Source organism: Meles meles, chromosome 1 (genome assembly GCF_922984935.1).
Source record: "Meles meles chromosome 1, mMelMel3.1 paternal haplotype, whole genome shotgun sequence".
NCBI classification, from domain to species: domain Eukaryota; kingdom Metazoa; phylum Chordata; class Mammalia; order Carnivora; family Mustelidae; genus Meles; species Meles meles.
In genome coordinates this window covers 31271352-31295518 of record NC_060066.1, presented here as the reverse complement: position 1 = coordinate 31295518, position 24167 = coordinate 31271352, and the positions used below count along the sequence as shown (strand labels likewise).

General features: G+C 34.5%; 1 protein-coding gene across 3 annotated transcripts in view; it reads right to left on the bottom strand.

Moving 5' to 3' along the window:
* Positions 1 to 24167, bottom strand: part of ANGPT1 (angiopoietin 1) — a 256221-nt gene that overhangs the window by 54154 nt on the left and 177900 nt on the right. For 2 of the 3 annotated variants that reach the window (XM_045979143.1, XM_045979162.1), the window contains exon 4: positions 17910 to 18142. In XM_045979143.1, the coding sequence (XP_045835099.1) occupies positions 17910 to 18142 (233 nt within the window). The remainder of the gene's footprint in view (positions 1 to 17909; positions 18143 to 24167) is intronic. The other variant, XM_045979151.1, reaches the window with a different exon arrangement.

The following is a 24167-nucleotide window of genomic DNA, read 5'->3' as shown; positions in this document are numbered from 1 at the left end:
ACTAGATTTGAGCTGACTCACAAAATTACAAAACTAATGGAAAAATCTGTAGAGCAATTTCTAACTGAATACTTCTTATCTTTTGCTTACTTAAATTTTGTTTTTAATCTATAATTTCCAGAACATCAACTCAAGGGACAAATGACCTGATAGTGTAACACTTCCAACTTATAAGAATTATGGCAACTTTTCTGCAAAATTTCTAAAATGTTCTTACCTACATTTCAATGGAAACTTTCAAAAAGTGCTAAAACATTTTTGGAGGAGGAAGAGATAATGATAACAAATTCAAACATAAAAATACCATATGGAGGTTTAAAATGCTAAAAGTAGATAGAACTTTTTCTGTGTCTTTGGACTGATAAGCTCCTAGAAATTTTTATTTAAAAAAAAAAACCCTCAAAATATTAGATTTAGAAAGTAGAAAAGACCCTCTGACCTAATTTACCCAGAAAGAAAAGGGAACTGAACTTTGTTTTTTACTGAATGCCTGAAGTTAAACTATCAGGCAGATAGTATACAAATAAAAGAACATGAATAAGATTTGAAATTAACTTCTATAGGGGAAGAGTTCAGTAAAGAGGGTAAGCCAAACAAAAAAGGAAATTTAATTAGATAGGCTCTAATGAGAACTTAATTTTATTCACTGACCTTCATCTATTATGAAATTCTTATTACTGAGATCGAGATACAAAAATGACTCATATTTAGTAGTCCTTTACTAAATGCATACATGGCACATTTCAAAATATTTATGATTAGTATCTTCTAACAAATATATAGTTTAGTAACTGGTTTAATTAACCCTTTCAAGGAGACTTTTTAAGATTATTTTATGACCTTGCCCTTAAAGTCTCATGTTATTTAATAAATACTTGTTTTCAATCACTTTGAATCAGGATGGCCTTTTATAATAAGAATATCAAATTAGGGGTGCCTGGGTGGCTCAGTGGTTTAAGCCGCTGCCTTCGGCTCAGGTCATGATCTCGGGGTCCTGGGATCGAGTCCCGCATCGGGCTCTCTGCTCGGCAGGGAGCCTGCTTCCCTCTCACTCTCTCTGCCTGCCTCTCTGCCTACTTGTGATCTCTCTCTGTCAAATAAATAAATAAAATCTTAAAAAAATATATCAAATTAAATATTAAATATTAAATGATGCTTTTAAATAGATTTTACATGCTCTAATAATCTAAAGCACTAGCCCAAATTAAACTTAAGAAGCATGAGTTTCGACTATTTATTTTTAATTACCTATAAATTAGTAAGCTAATGGAAAGAATGACTATTTCAATATAAATACTTCAAATTTTCAAAAATTATGATATTTTAACAAAATAAAATATCCACTCAGATATACTGTCATAACAAAAATATAGAATTATAACTTCTAATAGTATCATGGTTTTCTATATAGGTCAAGTGTACACTGATGGTTTTGTCTATTTATATTAATAATTACATCTAAACACCACCATTGCAGTTACAATATCAACATGGAATAAGTAATTAGAGGACTATGCATTCATATGATAGGGAAGAAGCATGGCATAGAAGGTATGCAAATATCAATTTAAAAATGAATATATAAATGCTTATTCAAAAGCCATCTTTAAATGCAATGGGTGTGTTGATGGGTTATATAAGGGTATTGGTCTGAAAAACATCAACACAGTTCATTTGCGCTTGCTTATTTTAAGTGAATGGACTGCTATTTTTCTAAAATAAAACCTTCCTAAATTCTATATGTTTAATCTTCTATTGAAACAAGTTGAAAATAACCAAACTTAGATGCAAAAGAAATGGGGGGGGATGTGAAGAAATGCCAAAATTATGATCCCTTGAGAGGATGAACACAGGAAGATGTGGTCAAAGAGGAATTCAACGGTAAACCCATTTTTCTTTTTTGGGTAAGAAAAGGAGAAAGTCACTTATCTAAGGAGAAAATGCTTCTCTTACTGAATATACCACTTCCTGCTCTTCCTTGTTTAGTTATGCAGTGAGAATATACTCCATTCCCACTTCTCTGTCACCTCCTATTCTCTTTCCTTTCCTACTCAGGAAGATGTTGGTGAAAGGCTGTTGTGTGGGAAGAGGGAAACCCACACACATTTTTCATAACAGAGAAAAAGAAAAGAACTTGAGTATTAGCTTATTTTTATGGAAACTAATTGTATAAAAATGATGTTCAAGCCATGAATGCTAAGGCTTATAACTGGAAAAATGGTTTAAAGATTCCATCATAAAAGGTACAAATAGTACTGTGGTTATACTATGGATTTGTTGTTACTATAATGGCAACATATCTTATGAAGATATTTCATTCTCTTGAAATATAGTTTGGCATTTTTAAAAAACAGAAACACATTCTTTCCAAAAGAAATGGTCATTCTTTCCAGAAAGGCTGGAGTGCTTCTATTTAATTACTTATTAATTAGTAAACATTATGTCTAAAAGTTTGATCTGGGCTATATTTTACAGTATTAAAGCACTTAAGATCAGCATAAAAGCTCCATTCCCAGCTTACCTTTGACATTTGTATTATATACCATGGTTTGAAAAAGGCCCTTCCGCAAAAGTGGACTGATCTTTAGTTTTTCTTTTTACAATCTACAAAGTAGGGCAGTTAAACATATCTCTGAGGCAAGTGTTTAGATTATGTAACACAAAGCAGAGTGACTGAAATAAAAGAACTCAAGAAATGGTAGTTATTGCTATAGTAATAGTAATATTATTATTAATGGAAAGATTATATTATTATTCATTCTTTCAGAAGTGACACTAGTAGGCTGGAGAAGGCCAGCAAGTCCAGTCAATGGAATAGTGGATCTTCCACCCTCAAATCCAGTATTCTAGCTGACCAAATGTTAGGGCAGTTACATTTGACTGGTTACATTTAGGATTATATTAAAAAGGCCTCTGCTTATCAAAGTTAGCTAACTGGTTTATTTTGTTCATTGACTATATCATATAATACCATTGTTTAAATCTAAAAAAATCCAAGTAATCTAATCTTGTTGCATATATAAACTTAATTTGAATAGTTTAAAGATAATTTCAGGGGCGCCTGGGTGGCTCAGTGGGTTAAAGCCTCTGCCTTCAGCTCAGGTCATGATCTCGGGGTCCTGGGATCAAGCCCCGCATTGGGCTCTCTGCTCAGTGGGGAGCCTGCTTCCTCCTCTCTCTCTGCCTGCCTCTCTGCCTACTTGTGATCTCTGTCAAATAAATAAATAAAATCTTTAAAAAAAAAGATAATTTCAGATGAGATGTACATAACGACACATTGATTGCAGAAGTTTTATCCCATAACTTTAATTTGCATGACTAATTATTTACTTTGTCATGTATTAGAGATATTATGGTTACATACTGTAAAATTAGACACATAATAAACATTTTAAAACAAGGACAATAAAAAGATGATTTACTGACCATTAAAAGTGTCAGAACTAAGGATACATTTTTGTAGGAGGTCTTGAGACTCAGTAAAGTGGAAGATAATATCTAGAGGAATGTATGGTGAATGATAAGATACAGATATGGGAAATGTGATGAGAGAGGATAAAAGAAGCATCAACTGGACAGAGCCAGGGGAGATAGACAGCTGATTGAGGTGTTTATCTGTCAAAGCAGCTCAGACTTCTTATAATAATAGACTGGTTAAAAAGCATGAATTAAAAAATTGATCTTGATATCTAAAAGTTCCTTCTTTGACATTGTACTCTTTTTTTCCTCTCCCTTTAGTTCTTAATGAGTTAGTCTTTCCTTTAATTGAGAATCTGGATCTCCACCATTACTATTAGTCCCTCATCAGCTTCCCTTCCCTTTCTTCCTAACTTCTATCTCACTGTCAGGCAGTGGGGTTAAAAAAACAGTTCAGGTGGAATTCCTGGTGCTCTCTACCCACTGTCCTTTCATCTACAAATCCCTTGCATGGGTAAAACCCAACTCAAGGAAGGACATTTATTCATTTTCTCGCCCCTGCTTCCAGATTGCAAACACTGAAAAGAGGCTTTTTAATGCCATCCAAATGCATGTTTTCTAAACTCAGCTATGTTCTTCATGCTGCTCAGTCAAACCTTTGGTCATTTCTAATAGATTTTTTAAAAGATTTTATTTATTTTAGAGAGAGACAGCAAGGGAACATGAGCGGGGGAGGGGCAAAGGGAGAGGGAGCGAGAATCTCAAGCAGACTCCATGCTGGGCATGGAACCTCACACAGGGCTCAATCTCACTGCCCTGAGATCATGACTTGAGATGAAATCAAGAGTCACATGCTTAACCGATTGAGCCACCCAGGTGCCCCTAGATTTTCTATTACATTTCCTAAGAAGTTTTCAAGGCTAAATCTTAATCCTATCACTCTCATTCTTTATATATGACCTTGTTTTATGGTTTACTATGAAGATCAAAGCCATTTAATACCTCTTCCACCTTATTCCCCTATACTACTGAAGTTGGCCTTGCCTATCTTTCCCCTTGCCTTTATTTTTTATTTTTTATTTTTTCTATAAACATATATTTTTATCCCCAGGGGTACAGGTTTGTGAATCGCCAGGTTTACACACTTCATAGCACTCACCATAGCACATACCCTCCCCAATGTCCATAACCCCCTCCCCTTGCCTTTTGTGTTGATCTCTCTTTGTCCCTTTTCTCTGTCTTTTCTCTTTCATCTTCATTAGGTTCTCTTCCTCTCCTCACCCCCATATAGATGCTGACTCCATTCTCAGATCTCTGTTCCTTATATATTGCTCTTTTTGCAAATTATCATGCCTTCAAACTTCTACCCATTAGGTTTTTGATATAAGCATTTTTGATACTGTATGTTTGCTTCTCTCTTGACATCCTGATTCATATTTCTATTTGTCTGTTGGACTGTTCTTACTGCTACATCAACTTTCATTTGCTTAACATTGTCTAATCTTTCCTTTCAAAGTCTGTGTTCTTTCTCTTACAGTCCCACTGGTTCCACTATACTCGTCTGTTGCCATCTGTTTAAAAATAATGACAACCTAAATATAAGACAAATAGACTGTGGTTGTTTTTTTTTCATTAGTTTCTCAATTTAATAGGCTGTCTGTCTCCTCTTAATTTAATCTATGCTATATTGGGACACCTGGGTAGCTCAGTCAGTTAAGCAACTGCCTTTGGCTCAGGTCATGATCCTAAGGTCCTGGGTTAGAGTCCTTCATCAGGATCCCTTCTCAGTGGGAAGCTTGCTGCTCTCTCTCTGCCTGCTGCTCCCCTTCTTGTGTGCTTCCCCCCGCTGACAAATAAATAAATAAATAAATCTTTAAAAAATCTGTGCTATATTTATTAATTCAACAAATATTGATTGAGCATCTTCTACATGCATGACTTTTCCTAGATAGTGAAGATACATACATAAGAAAACCACAGTTTGTTCTTAACATAATCACAGTCAGATGGGAGAAAGTCCTACTATATTAGTGGGTCTCCTATGATAACTCAAGATAGCTATATCCATAATTAGTACCTTCCATGATAGAGAAGAATTCAAGCTAGCTTAAGAAAAAAAAGATAATTTACTCAATCATAAACAATGTAGAATAGAATTTTAGGTAAATCATAATCAGATTTCAAAGAGTGTGAAGAGGAATTGTTTTCTTTATCTTTTTTTTTTTTTGACACAGTTGATGACTCTCTACCTGGTCTCAAGAGACTAGCAACAGCCTCTAGAGCTATAATATTACCAGCTTGAATATAGCATCAATCAGAGATTGTTATTTTTTGATATGTATCAAGTTCACTGAGAATATTCAGGGAAAATATATTCTATCTGCCAGGTAAACTTGGGGAAGGCTGCCCAGAAGAGAGAGCAGTTGAATGGAAAAAAAAAAAAAAGAAAAGTAAAGCAGTTTATCTGAACTAAATTTTAAAATCATGGTATGGCAATTCAGAGACTTTGTGCACACCATTATCAGCAAATAAATCTAGAAAGCCTTAGGAAAGAACCATTATTCATTCTTCTCATTTAGCCTTGTCTCTATAACCTAATCATCATGATCTAAAGGGAAAGAATAGGGACATAAGCAGGTGCATGTCGGTCTTTCACCAGCCAACATTCAGTCAAAAAGCAACCTGACACCCTGATTGCAGTAACTGTTGACTTTATCTGGCCCTCCCTTTTATTTGCCCAGCCAATTTCAATCCAGATGGCATGTCTACCACTGGGTTGACTTGAAGGAAGAACCATAAAGCTGAGGCAGAGGGTCACTTCAACTCAGATGAACCCTCACGAGAAAACTTCCTTGGAATTGGTAATTCTGGGTTGTAGCAAATCTAGTACAGAACACAGAAGGCAATTAGTCTTTGTTATAACAGAGACAATGTAAAAAGCCAAAGTCCTTTATTGTTTGTCTCCCTCCCAATCCCATCTTGTTTCATTTATTCTTCTCCTATCCCCCTAACCCCCCATGTTGCATCTCCATGTCCTCATATCAGGGAGATCATATGATAGTTGTCTTTCTCCGATTGACTTATTTCACTAAGCATGATACCCTCTAGTTCCATCCACGTCGTTGCAAATGGCATAAATGACTCTTAATCTCACAAAACAAACTGGGGGTTGCTGGGAGGAGGTGGGATTGGGAGAGGGGGAGGGGGTTATGGACATTGGGTAGGGTATGTGCTATCATGAGTGCTGTGAAGTGTGTAAACCTGGTGATTCACAGACCTGTACCCCTGGGGATAAAAATACATTATATGTTTATAAAAAAAAAAAATTGGAAGGGGAGGCAAACCATAAGAGACTATGGACTCTGATAAACAACCTGAGAGTTTTGAAGGGTCAGGGGTGGGAGGTTGGGGGAACAGGTGGTGGGTAATAGGGAGGGCACGTTTTGCATGGAGCACTGGGTGTTGTGCAAAAACAATGAATACTGTTATGCTGAAAAAATAAATTAATTAAGAAAAAAATAAAAAATAAAAATAAATAAATAAAATAAAATACGGACATTGCTAATTACAAAAAAAAAACAATGCCTCTATGATTAAAAAAAAAAAAAAGCCAAAGTCCTTGATCCTACTTACTTCCCAATAATGAGCCATAAAGGGGTCAATTCAAATATTCTTTTAAAATCTTAGATGTGGTTAATGGTTCCTGTCTTTCTAGTATTTAGCAAGCATCACAATATATGTGGATCAAGTTATTGCTTTAAGGATAATCCTTGTGTTACTTACTGGACCATCATCACTATGTGGATCATAGTACAGGAATTGACCTTAAATCTGTAATTTTTCACCTCAACAGGACACTGAAATTAACTGAGCATATGGATAAGTAAGTCATCATATCTGATAAGGTGCAAACAAGCAAACACCTGATAAGATTCTATACTTTACAGCCACATGTGTGGGCATCTCATGGAAAAGCCATTTGAAGACACTCTCTAGATTCCTGATTTATTTGAAAGGACTTTTAAAAGTGGAAAAGGCAATGCCTTGGACGTCAAGAGTGTGGAAAATTAAAAGGTTTATAGGCAATATTCAACATTTCAGATTATGTGTGTAGGAATAAGAGTGAGGGAGATTCACCAATGACTTTATAAATACATATTACATATGTATAACTATATAAATACATAAAATACACAAATTATGTAACGATATAAATACATGAAAATTTCAAAGCTGGTATTTTATTTTATATAAAACATGCATTTGACTTAACATCTAGGGATTGATATCTCAGCATGATTGTTTTTAACCTACAAAAATGGCAACTACACACAGTTTGATGTAACATATTTATACATATATATGTTAATGTGCATATATGTATTATATATAAAATAATACAAATTGCTGTATCACAGTAGAAAAACACATATTCTATTTGTAAATACCTTAAATCTAAAGTCTTTGGGTAAGTAGATAAAAGCTTCTCTTTTTAAAGATCTACTATTCTTTACCCCATAGTCCCGCTAACCCCAGTATAAAAGAAAATTGAAAAATTGGGGCGCCTGGGTGGCTCAGTGGTTTAAGCCGCTGCCTTCGGCTCAGGTCATGATCTCGGGGTCCTGGGATCGAGTCCCACATCGGGCTCTCTGCTCGGCAGGGAGCCTGCTTCCCTCTCACTCTCTCTGCCTGCCTCTCTGCCTACTTGTATCTCTCTCTGTCAAATAAATAAATAAAATCTTAAAAAAAAAAAAAAAAAGAAAAATCATTTGCTTGCTACATTATTATTTTAATTAAAATTTTTGTAAAAGGAGCTGTTCTTTGTGTGAGCATATTTTATACATGATACTTAAAATATTAACTACCCATTATCTTCTTGGTGCAACTATAATACTCATGATCGTAATAAAATTAATTGGCACAGTCAGTATTAGAAATTGGCACACTTACCATGTGTTCAACTCTGAATTTTGTGAGGCAACTATGTTTTATATGCCTTGTTTCATATAGTCCTCACAAATACCTTATGAAATATTGTTATCAATATATTGTATATATGAGGAATTGGAGTTCAGAGATGCTTTCTAACTTCACCAAAATGTCTAAGTGCTGGAACTCTTTTGCCTATAAAGCCAAGAATCTTAACTATTTCTTACTGATCCCTGGAGTGAAGTCAAATCCAAACAGGACTCCAGTGACTTATCTGTCACAGAGTCCCCAGCAATACTTATCTCAGATGACAAGGTCATACCCAGGGTCTTGGGTGAATCAGGACAGGTCTTAATTCAGAATGGCTATGACCTCTTCTCTCAGAAGCAGGAAGTATTGGAAGAGTGACAGGGGTTAGAAAAGATAAGAAAGAAGAAAAGTGTTGAGGATAGAAGAGGGCCACAGGCAGCAGAATTATCTGTGAGGTGGGAACTCTCAGCAGAAATGTGGAGTACTGGTGGCCTGCAATGTCAAAAGCTAACAGAGCTTTAGGATAGGAGATGCCTGAGCAGCTATATTGAATTTCATACTGTCTACATCCTAAATATCATGCTGACCAAAATCTGCCCTCATTAATCGTGGGTAATATTCTCACAAGCCTAATTACTTGACGTCCCAGCCTCTGGACTGTCCGCTGAAGCTACAAGTTTAGAGGAAGTGCTGGGGGGAGCAGGGAGGGTGAGCATATGTGTGGATATTTGCATGGAAGTGTGTGTGTGTGTGTTCACCTTCTAGAATCGGGCATGAAGACAATAACAAAATGATAATCAAAAGGTTTTTTGTGTGTGTGAAGATGAGACAGTAATCTTAGAAGTAGGCAAAAATAAGAAATGAGAACAGTTGGGGCAGATATAAGGGACAAATCATATACTTTTTCAAAGGAATTGTGGTATTCTGATGCAAATTAAGTCATGTTGAGGGTAGTGAATTAAAGTATTACAAAAAGCTGCAATTTTATTCAATCTTCCTTTCTGGAAAAGAAGACAAAAACAATGCAGAAAATGTACTATCACAGTATTTTTAAATTTTCTTAACATTTTACTACTTAAAGACATACATTTTAATTATCTGGAGAATATATGACCCATATATATAATTTTAGGAGTATACAATTTTAGTAATAGTGAGATGTATGTATAAGGTACATAAACTGTTAAATCTATGTGGACATGGGACCCACCCTATGCTATAGGTAGATTACTAATTTTATTTATTTTTTTTTTTTTTTTAGTGTAGAATAATGAAACATCATGTAATTCTACATAACTCTACTTTAGTTTGATTAGTGTATTCAAATAAAATTTCCAGTGCTCCTCTAAGGTGAAATGACTCAAATATTTAACTGAATGTATATTTAATACATATTACACTTAAAGCAACAAAGGATGCAAAAAAAGAATTGAAAGTTGAAAATGGATTTACATATAACCTTTGTTTAACCAGTAATACTCATTTTTCACAAAATTTATTTCTGTGTTTTCCTTTTGGGCACCCTGATGGGTAGTTATGAATGATACATGACCCTTGCCATTTGTTCAGAAGGTCATTTCATTAACAAAAATATTTCAGGTGTTTCATGTGTGTTCATTTCCCATGTAATGTGATTTGGCCTAACTGGAATATATTGATTTTGAACAAAAGATTTGCCATGCGTGTGGGAAAGCTGTAAGGGTATCTTTTGTGCTTTGTTGTAAGTAGACAAATAATTGATTTCAGCAAAAGCCATTAAAAATGGAATGAAAGTCCTTGGGCAATGATATAAATGGAAAGCTGTTGCCAGATGCTTTTGAAAACTGACCAAAAAACCCAAAAAACAAAACAAAAAAAAACCCCAAACCCCCAAAAGCCCCCAACCAAAACCAAAACACTTCATTTTGAAGTTTTAAATAAATAAAGCCTGTCACCATAGGTATGTCACTTTGATTCTTAATCTTGTGGTAAAATATACTTGAAGAATAATACTTGATTACTATGCTGAGGTTCATCTGAACTTGGGGATTTCCTAGTCATTAGAAGTGATACAAAATGAAGAGAAGAAATGGAATGACTGATGAGTCATAAAATGTATGGATTTGTCTAGGACACCAGACTAACTCTAAGGTGTATGGTAGTTTTATGTTAAGCAACCTGGGACTAGAACTCAGATGCCCTTGATTCCTATTCCTGCTAGACCATCAGGCCTTGCCCTCTAGATGGCATATGTCATAGTTGTTCCAAGATGCTGATTAGGTGACATCTCAGTCTAGGTCCTAGCTCTAGGGAAATGAGCTGAAGAATTAATTAGGGCCAAGATTCAGTCTATTTGTGCATTTGTAAGTATGTGTACATGAGGCCAAAACAACTGGTAAAGCTTCCTTTAGAACCAAATCTCCACTTAAAATTAAACCCAAAGTTCAAATTCACTACTTTAAAGGAACTCATGTTGGCTATGAAAACAGAATGTTTATACCTAAAAATAATTATGGATATATGCAATGACACAATAAAAAAATGCAATTAAAAGAGGTATGGCTTAAATGATATTTCATTTAATAATTTAATTTCATCATAAATTCATTAAAAAGGTAACTTGTTCTTAGTAGGTCACATCTTTTTTTTTTTTAAGATTTTATTTATTTATTTGACAGAGAGAGAGATCACAAGTAGGCAGAGAGTCAGGCAGAAATTGAGGGGGAAGCAGGCTCTCTGCTGAGCAGAGAGCCCGATGCGGGGCTCGATCCCAGGACCCTGAGATCATGACCTAAGCCGAAGGCAGTGGCTTAATCCACTGAGCCACCCAGGTGCCCCAGTAGGTCACATCTTAATGTGATTCCTTACTGGAGTTGGTCCCACTCAGAATGTGAACATCCAAGCCAGTGGTAGGTTGAGATTCCAGTGTCTTTGGTTATGATGTTAATATTCTTTAATTGAAAATAAATGGTGATTCCTAATAGAAAACTACAAATGTTTTTTATCAATAGTTTTAAAGTATTTTATAATCAACTTTTAGAAAAATGCTAAAAATCAGTATTATTATATGTATTTAAGCCTAACTGTATGATTATAAAATTTCTCAGGTTTTGTTTTATTTTTCTGCCAAAAAGCAGAAGACATCTCATGAGGGTTTATGGTCGATGTGATGCATAAATTATTGATTGAGGTTAATAAAATGGTTTTTTTTTTTCTTTCTTTCCCTTCAAGGAATTAGAGGTGTCATTTGGACTCAGTGTAAAGTAGCAGAGCTTATCTGTACGTAATCAATATTTCATTATGTCCTTGGACTTAGAAAATATCTGTTCAGTTCAACTTGAGTGTGGATGTGTCTAGGAAATGACTTAATTGAAATTGTATTAAAAATATTTCGTGCTTCTTTGCTTTGACCAACTAGACCATGAAAGCACAAGAGAAGAAGAAATGGAGTTTGCTCATAGAAATGTAGGAACAGAAAGGCAAACTTTTTTTTTTTTTGGTGGCCTTTCACCTTGGTAGCTTCCAGGCCCAGCTAGAAGCAGGAGATATCCCTTTTCAGACAGTTTAGTTTTTTTTTTTTTTTTTTTTTTTTAAGATTTTATTTATTTATTTGACAGAGAGAGAGAGAGATCACAAGTAGGCAGAGAGGCAGGCAGAGAGGCAGGCAGAGAGAGAGGAGGAAGCAGGCTCCCCGCTGAGCAGAGAGCCCGATGTGGGGCTCGATCCCAGGACCCTGAGATCATGACCTGAGCTGAAGGCAGAGGCTTAACCCACTGAGCCACCCAGGCGCCCCGACAGTTTAGTTTCTTAAACTGAAACTCAAATTCCAAAAGAGAATTAACCACAAAGTTTCAAATCTCCCCCAAAAGATGTGGTTTAGAAATAATTCATGGGAGAGGTCAAAGGCTGTACTATTTCTTATTTTGTTATCATTAATTTGGCTATCTGCTATTCACACAATTTTTTTTAGAGAAATTATAACTTTTCAAAAGGCAGATAACATGCTCCATCAAAAAGGAGAAATATACCATTTCCAAAAATAAACAGTCATTTTCCCCTTAAAGCCATTGGGTTTTATGAAAGGAAGTGCTAGAAAGTGTGGTTCGTTTTAAGGAAATTGTAAATGTTTGACATATAATTTTCTGTCAAGATAAAGCATTTCCCTCATTAAATGGGAACAAGTGCTCACTGTACTGTGCAGCAGATGACTTCCTGTATTTTTCTTTCTCTTTCTACCTAACGTTAAATTGTGCATTACAAGTAGTCAACGAAAACCCAAATATTTTACTCAGTCAATGAAAATGATATATTCTATTTTTATCAATGTTTATATAAGTGACATTCAAAAAGTTTTAATTTCCTCCCATTGCTTGTGATGTTTTTAGAATCATTCTTAACTCAAGGGACTTGCAGGAGTTCAAACTATCTCATCCCTTGACTGAATGATTTACTTCACAAACTCAATAGACACTGCACGGGAGGTAAATTCCTTTCAGATGGTAGAATTATTCTGAGAACAGAACCAAATGTCTCCTCAGCACTGGGAAAGAAACAAATGCCTCATTTCCCCTTTTCAGAAGGCCAGAGGACCGAAAATAATGATCAGAAGTTTCATACCACTGCCATCAGTCCCTGGGAAAGACATTTTAAACCAAATAATTTAGATCACTTAAAAATTTATAGTATCAGTCATTATGTCTTTCAGATGATGTAAAAGATGTTTTGTCTCTCTTTTCATCTTTCTTTCTTTCTTTCAAGTTATTATAGCTCTTTATGGTTTAAAGGTTGAACTTCATGTTAGGGACCTAAATATACACATGCTTGTATCTCTCAGTATTTAAGTTTCTTTTATTCCTCTCTATACTGTGTGCATCTCTACCCAAGCTGTTATCTGTCCTTTTGCTGGATATGGGTAGACAGTATTTTTTTGTTTTTACTTCCTCTTGCTCATTTTTATCTTTGACCCATGCAATCGAGCCATACATGTCACCCAAGCTCTCCCTGTAGGAGACCATGTCCCAGTTCAAGATTCGCTTTTTCAGGCTTCTTTTCTTTCTTTTTTTTTTTTTTTTTTTTTTTTTTGCCTTTCTGCTTATTTGCTGCTTATTTGTCATGGAGATTAGATGTTTCATAGAAGTTTTTTCTCTATGCTGTAACACTTCTCATTACTGGTTTTTCCTCCTAATTCTGTTTTCTTTCCAGTCTCCTTTAACTAGCCATTATTATCCCATTAGAAGCATCCTGTCTATGTTTTAATTATGGATCAACTTTTATCAGCTATGCATAAACTTGGGCAAATTACTCAAGTTCTCTGTAGAATGTATAAAATGGGACTAGCCATAGTATTTACCTCATATTGTTATTGTTGGGACTAAGTTAATACACATAAAGCTTAAACAATGCCTGAATTATAGCAAGCATTCAACAAAATCCTTAAGAGGATGGCAGATGACGTATTTTGCCCTCATCCTGCCCCTGCCATTATTTTAATATTTGTCTTATGTATTTCACTAGTGCCCTGGCATCTTAGCCTCACATGTAGCAAAATATGAAATATGAAATATAATTGTGTATTTATCTCTCTGCCCACCAAATTCTAGTTTCCTTGAAGCTACAGACTGAAATACAACTTCTCTGTCTACCCAGTGGCCTGAATTCCATCTGCTATATTACCAGAACTCAAGAAATATTTGTTAAATAAAAATGGATGAATATTCTTATCCCCCAGAAGAGAATATGAAACAGAACAGATGTTGTATAACTATTTTTGAATGAATGAATAAATTTATTAATCATACCTTGATATAGCAGGAGTGTGTTCTAAGGTGATTTAGACAGTAAGAAAACCAGCCCATGGTAAAGAGTGGAAGCTAAATATTATTTTGTTTCTTTCTTTTTCAATGCTTTGTTACTAATTAAATTCTTGATCACATAATATGATGTTTGCCTCATGTGTGCTCAATGTATGTGGCAATGGCTTCATCACCTCTGAACATAAAGATGACTGGTGAATGTTTGATGGTCACAGTACCTGATTATCTTTCTTGGAAGAATTCCAAGCCTTGTATCCATGCCATTATCAATATAAACTATTTAATTCCAGCAATAATTGTGAATTGCCAAAAAAAATGAAGCAATCAGCTAAATTTTGACACTATAATAACATTGAGGGCAATATTTTTTTAGTGGGTAATGTTTCTAAGAATAAGTGTGGCCAAATATTTGCAGACAAAGGTTAGACAAAAAAAAAAAAATGTGTTACCCAGAAGCCTCACAAAATGGATGCAATTCAGTTTGAAATGATTATTTGTCTAAAACACCACTACTGCCTGTTTGGAACAAGAGGACAGGTTGGTCAATTATTTAGAAATTGTGTTTATTAAAAATTGTACTTAGCTTAAATATATCTTATGACATTAGATATTTTAGCAGGAAAAGTTCTGTGAAACTAAACAAAAATAATCCCTACACGCAGGATTTACAATTCCTGGACCAAACACACGTTAGGGAAAGGATAAATTTCCAGCTAACACTTGTGGGAATTCTTTTATCATCTAACTTTAGTGAGTTATAAATACTTTAGAAGGCATAAAAGTAAATTAACTACAATTTTTTCAGCATTTACTATGGTAGGCACTGATGCTATATGTTTTATAAAAACTACTTTTAATTTACTACAAACTCATCAGTTATGTATTATGATCCCACTTTAGATAAGAAAACTGAGGCTAAAAGAAACTGCTTGGATGATTGTCCACAATTAAACACTCTTGAGCCTTGTATTTAGACATTTTCCATGAAAGTAAGTTTGCTTATAGAGAACACTTGATAAATTTGTGTTTAATTAAAACTTGTCACTTGGAGGAGAAAGAAGGAACTAAAGTTTAACGAGTCAATTATGTCATGTGTTGTTTTCTTTTATAGGCAGTATCTAATTTAATCCTTTTCCTATCACTGAGAAGTAGACACAATTATCCTGACTTTATAAAATGATGAAACAGCTTCATAAAGGTTAAATTAGTTGCTGGTGACAGAGAAAACTCACTAAAAAATCTCTTCTCTTACTTTGTAGTATTACATTCAGGCTGTCTCCATAAGTGATTGGGTCAAGTTGGAAATGGAGGACCCTTAATGTCAATTAAACATTTTTGGCTTTTGTATTATAACATAGCTCATGAAGATTTTGGAAAATATTTTAGAAGATTACTCTTGGAGTTCTTAAAATACATATTTTTAAAAACTGATGCGTTTATTGATTTTAGGCATATTTGCATAAATTTAAATATAAAAGAATATTTGCATAAACCTCTTGATCAATAATAAATCCATTTAATAAATGAGTTGTTGGTCACAAAAGTAGGAAAATGTTTTACTTACATGTTTTAGAATTAGAAAGAAATAAGTTCATTTTAGTATCAAATATTTGGTCAGAATATTAACTATAGAATTAAAGAAAACAACAGTTCACAAGAAGCAAATAAAACCTATGGTTATGAGAGCACAGAACTCACTGGAAATGGGGTAATAGACTTACATGATGATCACAAGTCCTGCAATTAAATCGGAATTTATTTTAGGATTGTATCATTAAAAAGAAATATCAAGAGGCCTGAAGTATTAGACAATTTGTCTCTCTTATTTTTGTTTGTTTTGGATAGGCTATATCATAAAAGAGACAGAGTTACTTTTCACATACCCTGAGATGCTACTTATGGGTAACATCTATCAGGTTCATAATTGTTCAATAAATGTTTCTTAAACAGATGTTTGGTTGCTTGCTGTTGCACCCAAACTCCAAACCTAGCCAAGAATTTTCCTTTTGCAGTCACTCCCACCCCTGCCTCTAAAAGTTTATAGACATATTTATTGGACAAATACTCAGAGAAGAAGTGAAATTATGATAAGTAGGCAGACATATGAGCTCTGTGAGAATCACCAGGGCTTGATTTCTAACATCATGAAGGAAAAAAAAAAAAAAAAAAAAAAAGAAATACTCAACTCCATGTGCTTTAAGTCTCAAGATGATAAGAAAAATATGTTTTCAATGTTCCCCCTAATGTATTCAGTTCAATATGAGAATAGATATGTCTCATATTAATACTTAATTTCTAAATACTCATGAGCTCCATTAAAATTCTCTGGCAAAATCATACCAAGCTTTCCTTCCAGTGGACTCTAACCCAAGGTTTTGGCAGGCACTGACTGATTAGCAGGTTTTTTCCTTCCCAATCACATTTCCGAGCACACCCAAATGGAGCTCTGGGAACTTACTGTTTAAAAAATATTCTTTACAAAGTATATTAAGGACTTGTTTAGACTATCTAAAGGAGATATAACTCAAGGTAATGGAGTGTAATAGAAAAATGTGAAATGTCTTTAAAACAAGATCACTTCGTATAGAATTATCATCTATAGTCATATCTATACATGAAAGAATGGAATTGAGCTCATTTTTCATAGAGTTCAAGTCCATTATTAAAGAAGCCTCTGTGGTATGTATATTGCATATGCACATGGAACCACCACATGAATGGTCACATAAACCACAGCTTAGAGACAACCATAGCTTTCAGACGTAAATGGTGCTCTCTTTCACTCATCACTATTTATGTTCATCGCATCCTCACTCAGAGAAAGGTTGATTAGTGACCAGAACTACAGAAGTTGCCTTTAAGCTCCAAACTTTGAAGAGCTCTCCAGAGGCTAGGGAGACAATCTGCTTGAAGTGGACAAGTGTTCGCAGGGGCACTCATTCAGTAATTGTTGGGTGTGAATGGGCAGATGGATAAATATCTTCTAAAGAGACAGGGACCTACAATATTTTCAGTGGTTAAGTGGCTCCAGATATTCTAGTCATGTTAAAAATTTGAATTTCCAACACCTGAAACTAATATAACACTGTATGTTATCTATACTAGAATTTTAAAAACATTTATATTTCCACTGTCACCAAGACAGTCCAGAATAAATATGTCTGGATGCCCCGGTTAGGTCCTCTCCACACAGGACTAAACATAAGTGATCTTTATAAAGACTTTTAATATCATAGATTCTTTCTCCTTTATAATAGTTATTGGGAGCTCCTATATCTCCTTTTCTCTGTAACCAACTCTTCCTTCTCTCCCTCTACAAAAGAAATAATTATTAGTTTTAATACAGGAATAATACTGAAACTCTCCCAGGACTCTGAATTAATCTTTAACACTGGTTAATTTCTGTCTTCTATATTAAAGTGTCTAATATCATAACATCAAATATTTATCCATGACAGTATTGCAGGTTTTATGAAGGCTACAAAGAGCAAGCAAGAGAGAAGAAACCAGAAAGTTCTTTTAGAAAGATAATGTGAATTCACAAATTCAAGCTTATGAATATATTCTCTGACATTAAAAACATGAGAAAATTGTGAATACAAACTTCATGCAAAGCCTCTAAGAATAAAGTTATTTTGCTGCTCTTATACAACAATCAGTACAATCTAGAAAGTAGTATTGAATATTTACTTGCTCTATGTTAAGTAAAATATCTTTATACCAAATTAAAGAAATTCTTACCACCTTCTTTACTGCAAAGGTTGACGAGGTTGTGCACTGTGTCCATCAGCTCCAACTGCTGCTTCTGAAGGACACTATTATTGTTGGTGGCCCTGTTCAATTGTTTCTCCAGCTCCTGGATTATATATGTTTGACGAGTAACCAAGATTTGAAGATTCTCTCTCTCTTCTTTTAAGGTGTCCAACTCTTCCTTGTGCTTTCCCTCCATTTCTAAGATTTTATGTTCTAATAAACTACAAGAAAATAAAGACAAGACTATTTAAAAAATGTTATACAAAAATATATTACTCAACTAGCTCCTGTGTTCATTTAAAGTTAGAAATTTTAGTTAGGTATGTTACAATGTAAATATGTATTATAAGTGATGGTTTCAGAATATATACATAACACACCCTAATATACGTTATTTATATAAATATTTAATACATATATTAATATAGGCGTTACATATATAACATATCAAATAAAGAATAATCAGAGTAATATTTATTTCCTAAACATATTTTTTTTTCCTTGGGTACATTTCATATCCAAGGTAGCTGACTTGGACCCAAATGATTTGAGTCTATAAAAGTTATAATATAACTTTCATTAAGGAAATAGGTCCAGTAAGAAACTGATAGCATAGTCCAGGAAAAATACAAACAAAATATAGAGACTATTTTTTTAAATGTATGTTGCATTCATTTGGGATTCTCAAAACATTAACAGTGATTAAATTTCACAATAGTTCTGTGGGGTCAGTTAATAGTATATTGAAGCAGAACCCACAGGACCAAAAAATAAGCTTTGCAAAATCACAGAGAATTAGATTTCTTGGCATTTCTGATGGCTGATCCTGTATCATAACTATAGCTTACTTTGTCTCTCAATCTAAGTTTCAGAATGAGGCCTAAAAGCACCACAAGCTCCCAAATCAGTGCACAATGGTTCTGCAGAGGAAGACCACAGGCTGGTGGTGTGGTCTTACAAAAAGACATGGGATTTTGCTCAGGGTGATGTAATCTTCAGCTGAGAACCTTCCTTCTCTCACAACTCTTCAGAAGATACTCCCCTTGCACATTGCACATTGAAATTGATAGGGAATGCAGAAGCACTCTTGGATCCTAGCAACTGACTGTAAATAAAAAGTATTTACATTTTATAGAGTGTATAATATACTAAGATTCCTCAGAGGAAAGCCTGATTCAGTTTCCTCAATTCCACTTTCAGAAGGTTCAACCAGTCCTTAGTTTACAAGGTGTTATTCAAATGTAACATACCAGACTGGGCGCTTAATTTACCTTGGAGAAATATAGCACTGAATCATCTCTGTAAGTTTGTAATGAGGGGACTCCAGGGAATATTTTAAATTTAATACTTAAATCATAAAATAGAGCGTGTTAGAAGAGCCAAATTTTCCTATTTGACATACTGGGGGACGAGCTGGAATATCTGATTGTCCTTTACACAGATTAAGAAGTGTGGAGAGAACTGCTCATGAGCATTCTGGATCTTTGCCAACCAACCTGTCCTCAAGAAAATGTGGCTCAGAATATGGCAGGAAAGTTGACTGTTGAAACACACCTGAAAAACACTGGGATGCTTCTATTCATGTTACCCTACTAATTTACAACACCTTGGGTGGCGTGTCCAGATTCCTATTTCTCATTTCCACTGAGACCTGTGAGGGGCAGCTCTGTGACTTGTACAAGATAACAGAAGCCATGCCTCTATTTTGGCTTGCTCTCACTCTGTGGGACACCAATAATGAAAGAAGACCTGCCCTGATTGTTAAGCAAACTCAATTTGGATAGAACCTAGGTAGAGCGATTAGGGAAATTTGTGATGTCCATCTAATTTCTGAAGCCATTTTTTGGAAATGAAAATCTTAGGCACGGAAGTCCGGGTAAGATAAAAGACAACATCTGTAAAGAGTAGGTACGATTCACCATCTTTTAGTGTTTTCTTCTGTGTCAATAATTTCTTGCTGAAGTTAGAGGTTAAAAAATAAACAAAATAAAACAAACAAACAAAAAGCCCTTCTCAGTTAAAAAGCTTATCCAACCCCTGGTTAAATGATTGCTATGGAGTCAAAGCAGGTTTTCTCTGTGTCTTGTAATTGTTGGCCTTTGGATCTGAGAACTAACCACAACTGATGCCTTATCTCATTCTCAGTTTAATTTTTTTTTGTTTTTCCTCCTAATGATCAGATGCAAGATGCCCATAAAATAAGTCAGTTAATTTACAAAAACACCTGTCTTTTAAATTCACAAGAGTTATAGTATACTTCCAAGAAAACTTAGAATTAACTGTTAAAATGATAATATTGTAAAGATCAAAATTAGGGTGATATAGTCGTAAAATGCTGGACAGATATCTGATTTATCAATTTGTTTCTACAAAAAGATGAGCACTGGCCTTTCAGTTTTCCTCATCACTAGGTAACATTCTGGTTTAGAAAATATCATGCTATAGCTATAACTTGTATTTATTACTTGCTAAGTGCCAATAGTGTTCTTAGAACTATGTAAAATATAAAATACCATTTCTACACTAAGAATTTATTTTGAATGAACAACCTCAAATAAAACAATAGCAGCTGTAAGAAACTTTTGTTTCAGATATAATGCTATTTAAAAAAAATTATTTTAGGGGCACCTGGGTGGCTCAGTGGATTAAGCCGCTGCCTTCGGCTCAGGTCATGATCTCAGGGTCCTGGGATCGAGCCCCGCATCAGGCTCTCTGCTCCGCGGGGAGCCTGCTTCCTCCTCTCTCTCTCTCTGCCTGCCTCTCTGCTTACTTATGATCTCTGTCTCTGTCAAATCAATAAAATAAAATCTTTTAAAAAAATTATTTTAAACCAATGTTTTTCCACTTCTTTGATGTACTCCCTGTTCAAGAGGGTATATACTTAAAGACAGCTGCTACTGAGATGTCAATAAAGGGATTTTGCTTGTTTGTTTAGTTTAGTTTTCAGAATAATTTGGAAAGAGTTGAGAATTTAAAGCTGATCAAAGAATTCCCTGATGTCAAAGGAAACACCTCGGTACTGGCTTATGGAAGAAAAGTCTGCATTTCCCGAGTAAAAGGAATATGCATTTAACATGATGGAAAGAACATTAATTTTCATAATTTACTGAACAACATTTAATGCACTGTGACTATGAGGTAACAAAAGAAATCCAAAGAGCCTGTCATCTTAAAATAGCTATTTATGCAAAGTAAAGAAGGGACTACCCACAGAAGTAAAATCTGTCCTCTACATCACAGACACCGCATAGGGTTTGGAATGTTAACGTATATCCATTATATTAATCGTAACTTTTTAGACTTCTTCAGGCAAGACTGATCTCTTCTTGGCCCTTCCATTTTCTCCAACATTGTTCATCGCTTACTTCCATCTTCTCTTCATATTTGGCTTAGAAAAACAAACTATTCTCTTTCCTTAGATACTTCTCATCCATTGGTTATTATCTACTTGGGAAGTCAGACCTTCTTTCTCATTACTCTAAAATGGTTTGAATCGAAAACTTTCTTGCCAGAAAAAATGCAAATGCTATCTCCATTAATCACTTTGTTGCAATATATCATCATAATTGTGTAGTCCTTTAAAGCCCTTATCTCCTTTGATTCTTAAAGCAATAGAGAGATACAGACTGAGTAGATATCACAAGCCTCAATTAATAAGAATCTAAGTATCTTGTCTAAAACTCATGCATTCATTGTGTCAGAACCAAGATAAAAAGCCATGTCTTCTAACTTTTTGGACTAGAAATGTGCCCATGACATCCCAGTGCTATGAACACGAACATGAGAGTCTCTCCTCCTTGATTTAGTGTAATGTATCTTCTACTTATTTCTTCCACCCATTTATATTTTGTCAGGAAGCAAGGAATCACTTTAACATCTCCTTAGTAATTGTTGTCCATCTGGTTATTCTGGGAGCTCATCTTTTGTAGTATTTTAGCCTATTGATCTTTTACACTTTCTTTGTCAAGCCAGTTTTTTTTTTTTAATCTGAATTGAGATTTTCTTAAGCAACACTCTGCCTTAACCCCTCTGTCATTAAATATAATTTTATCCCATTTTGTCCTGAAGTCTTTTATCGGTTCTCTTACATTTTCTCTATCCAGATCAGTTGGGAGAGGCCACCTCAGCTAGATACAGAGACCTACAAGTAAATGTTGATCTAAAGGACAACATTACAGGGGCGCCTGGGTGGCTCAGTGGGTTAAAGCCTCTGCCTTTCGCTAAGGTCATGATCCCAGGGTCCTGGGATCGAGCCCCGCATCAGGCTCTCTGCTTGGCAGGGAGCCTGCTTCCTCCTCTCTCTCTCTCTGCCTGCCTCTTTCCCTACTTGTGATCTCTATCTGTCAAATAAATAAATAAAATCTTTAAAAAAAAAAATAAAGGACAACATTACAGCTCCAGCATCCTAAAATTAGATAGAAAAAGAAAGTAGTTATATTTTCCCTGATGATGTCCTGCAGCAGTAAGTTTAGTTTAGACTTAAATACATAATCCAAAATGCGGATGCTGATTCCAAGCTCCAGTGCACTGTTTTCTAGAGTGCGTTCCATATATTTTTATCAGGTGTTCACTTATTTAGAGTCCCACTCTCAAGTTTTTGGGAAGCTGACATTAAATAAACAGTTTTTATCATGATGCATCTTTTTAGGATTAGTGTTCCATGGAACAACAATTTATGAAACTGTGTACCTAAATCTACACAAATGGAGTTAGAAATCTGAAGACAGATTTTCTCACAGGATTCCAAGTACTTCCTGTTTCCCATCTTTCTGGAAACATTTTGAGAAGAGACATGCATAAAATTTTGGCACTTAACTTCTAGTTTGAGGCAGAGGTACACTTTAATGAAGAATAAAATAAACAAAATAATCTAGGCCTTGAACTTCAGTAAAAGGTTCTAATTGAGTATATACAAAACCTTATTTGAAGTTTTTGGTTGACTTCTTTCCCCATTTTCACAGTCTGCCTCCTCAAACATATCTTATTGGAAATATTTCAGATCATTGAACACATCTTGAAACTTTCACAGAAAAAGCTCTCCCTTTCAAATTGTTTCCCACAGTAGAGTTCTTAACATAGCAGCCAGTGAATTCACAGTGGTGACAGTTTCCTAAGCAATATGTGTGTAAAGATAGCCCTTAAACAAGGAAGAAGATGTTGAAAATATAGAAACCTTCTCAATTTTATCTGTCTAAAACTGCTTACAGATGTTTCCATTTTTTAATTATTTTTAATATGTAAGGTGTCAACATGTGTTGCAAATATGTATTTTAGGGAATGATTTTTTTCCCCCTTCAAACAAGGGTATAGTAACTGGGTTAAATTTATACTTGGATATTCTAATTTGAACACAGCAAATTTAAAATTTATAGCTAAATAGTTTTATAATTCAAATGTGGAGCAGAAGCATAGATTACTACAAGTAAACATTGGCAAATACTTTTTTTTTAATAGTTTGGGGTAAATAAGAATAAACTAAATATGCTATGGAAGCCAGAAAGAAAAAAAAAATGTACACTTCAAAACATAAAAATGTAATACTTCTACAAAAAAGTTGCACAATAAATGGCAAACTACAGAAATGCGTTATCTGCAGCATATATGACAACATTTAATATCCATTGAAGAGTATATATGAGTTAATAAAACAAAGATAAACAATGTAATAGAAAGATGAGAAACACCCATGAATAGGCTAGTCACAGAAGAAGAAATGCAAATGGTCAATAAACATGAATAAGATGTACGACCAAACTTTTCGAGTAGACAACATTAATAAAATGGTTAGCAAGGTTAAGGGAAATTAGAAAGCCCATGTATACTTGGGGAGAAATATAAAATTTGGAGATAATTTGTCATTATGTATGAAAAATAATCACATAAAATTTCTGATAAATTGTATAGTCTATCAATATCTAGGAATGAGAGATGTATGTATATAGTTACATGTATAAAATATCCATGATAAATTTTTATGAAACAAAAATAAACCCAAAATGTAAGGAATAGTTATAATCTATACAAATATGCATTCATTATATATATGTATTCATACATGTGTGTGACTGGATATGAGTGTCTATGTAAACACACAACAAATATTCACACTCTACACAGATATATGTCTTAGTATATTCATAGAAAAAGTCTGGAAGAATAAGCAACAAACTTCATCTGTTAATTATGATCCTCTGCAGAGGGCTGTGGTAATGGAGGAATATGGCATTAAGAAGACTTTGTCCTACA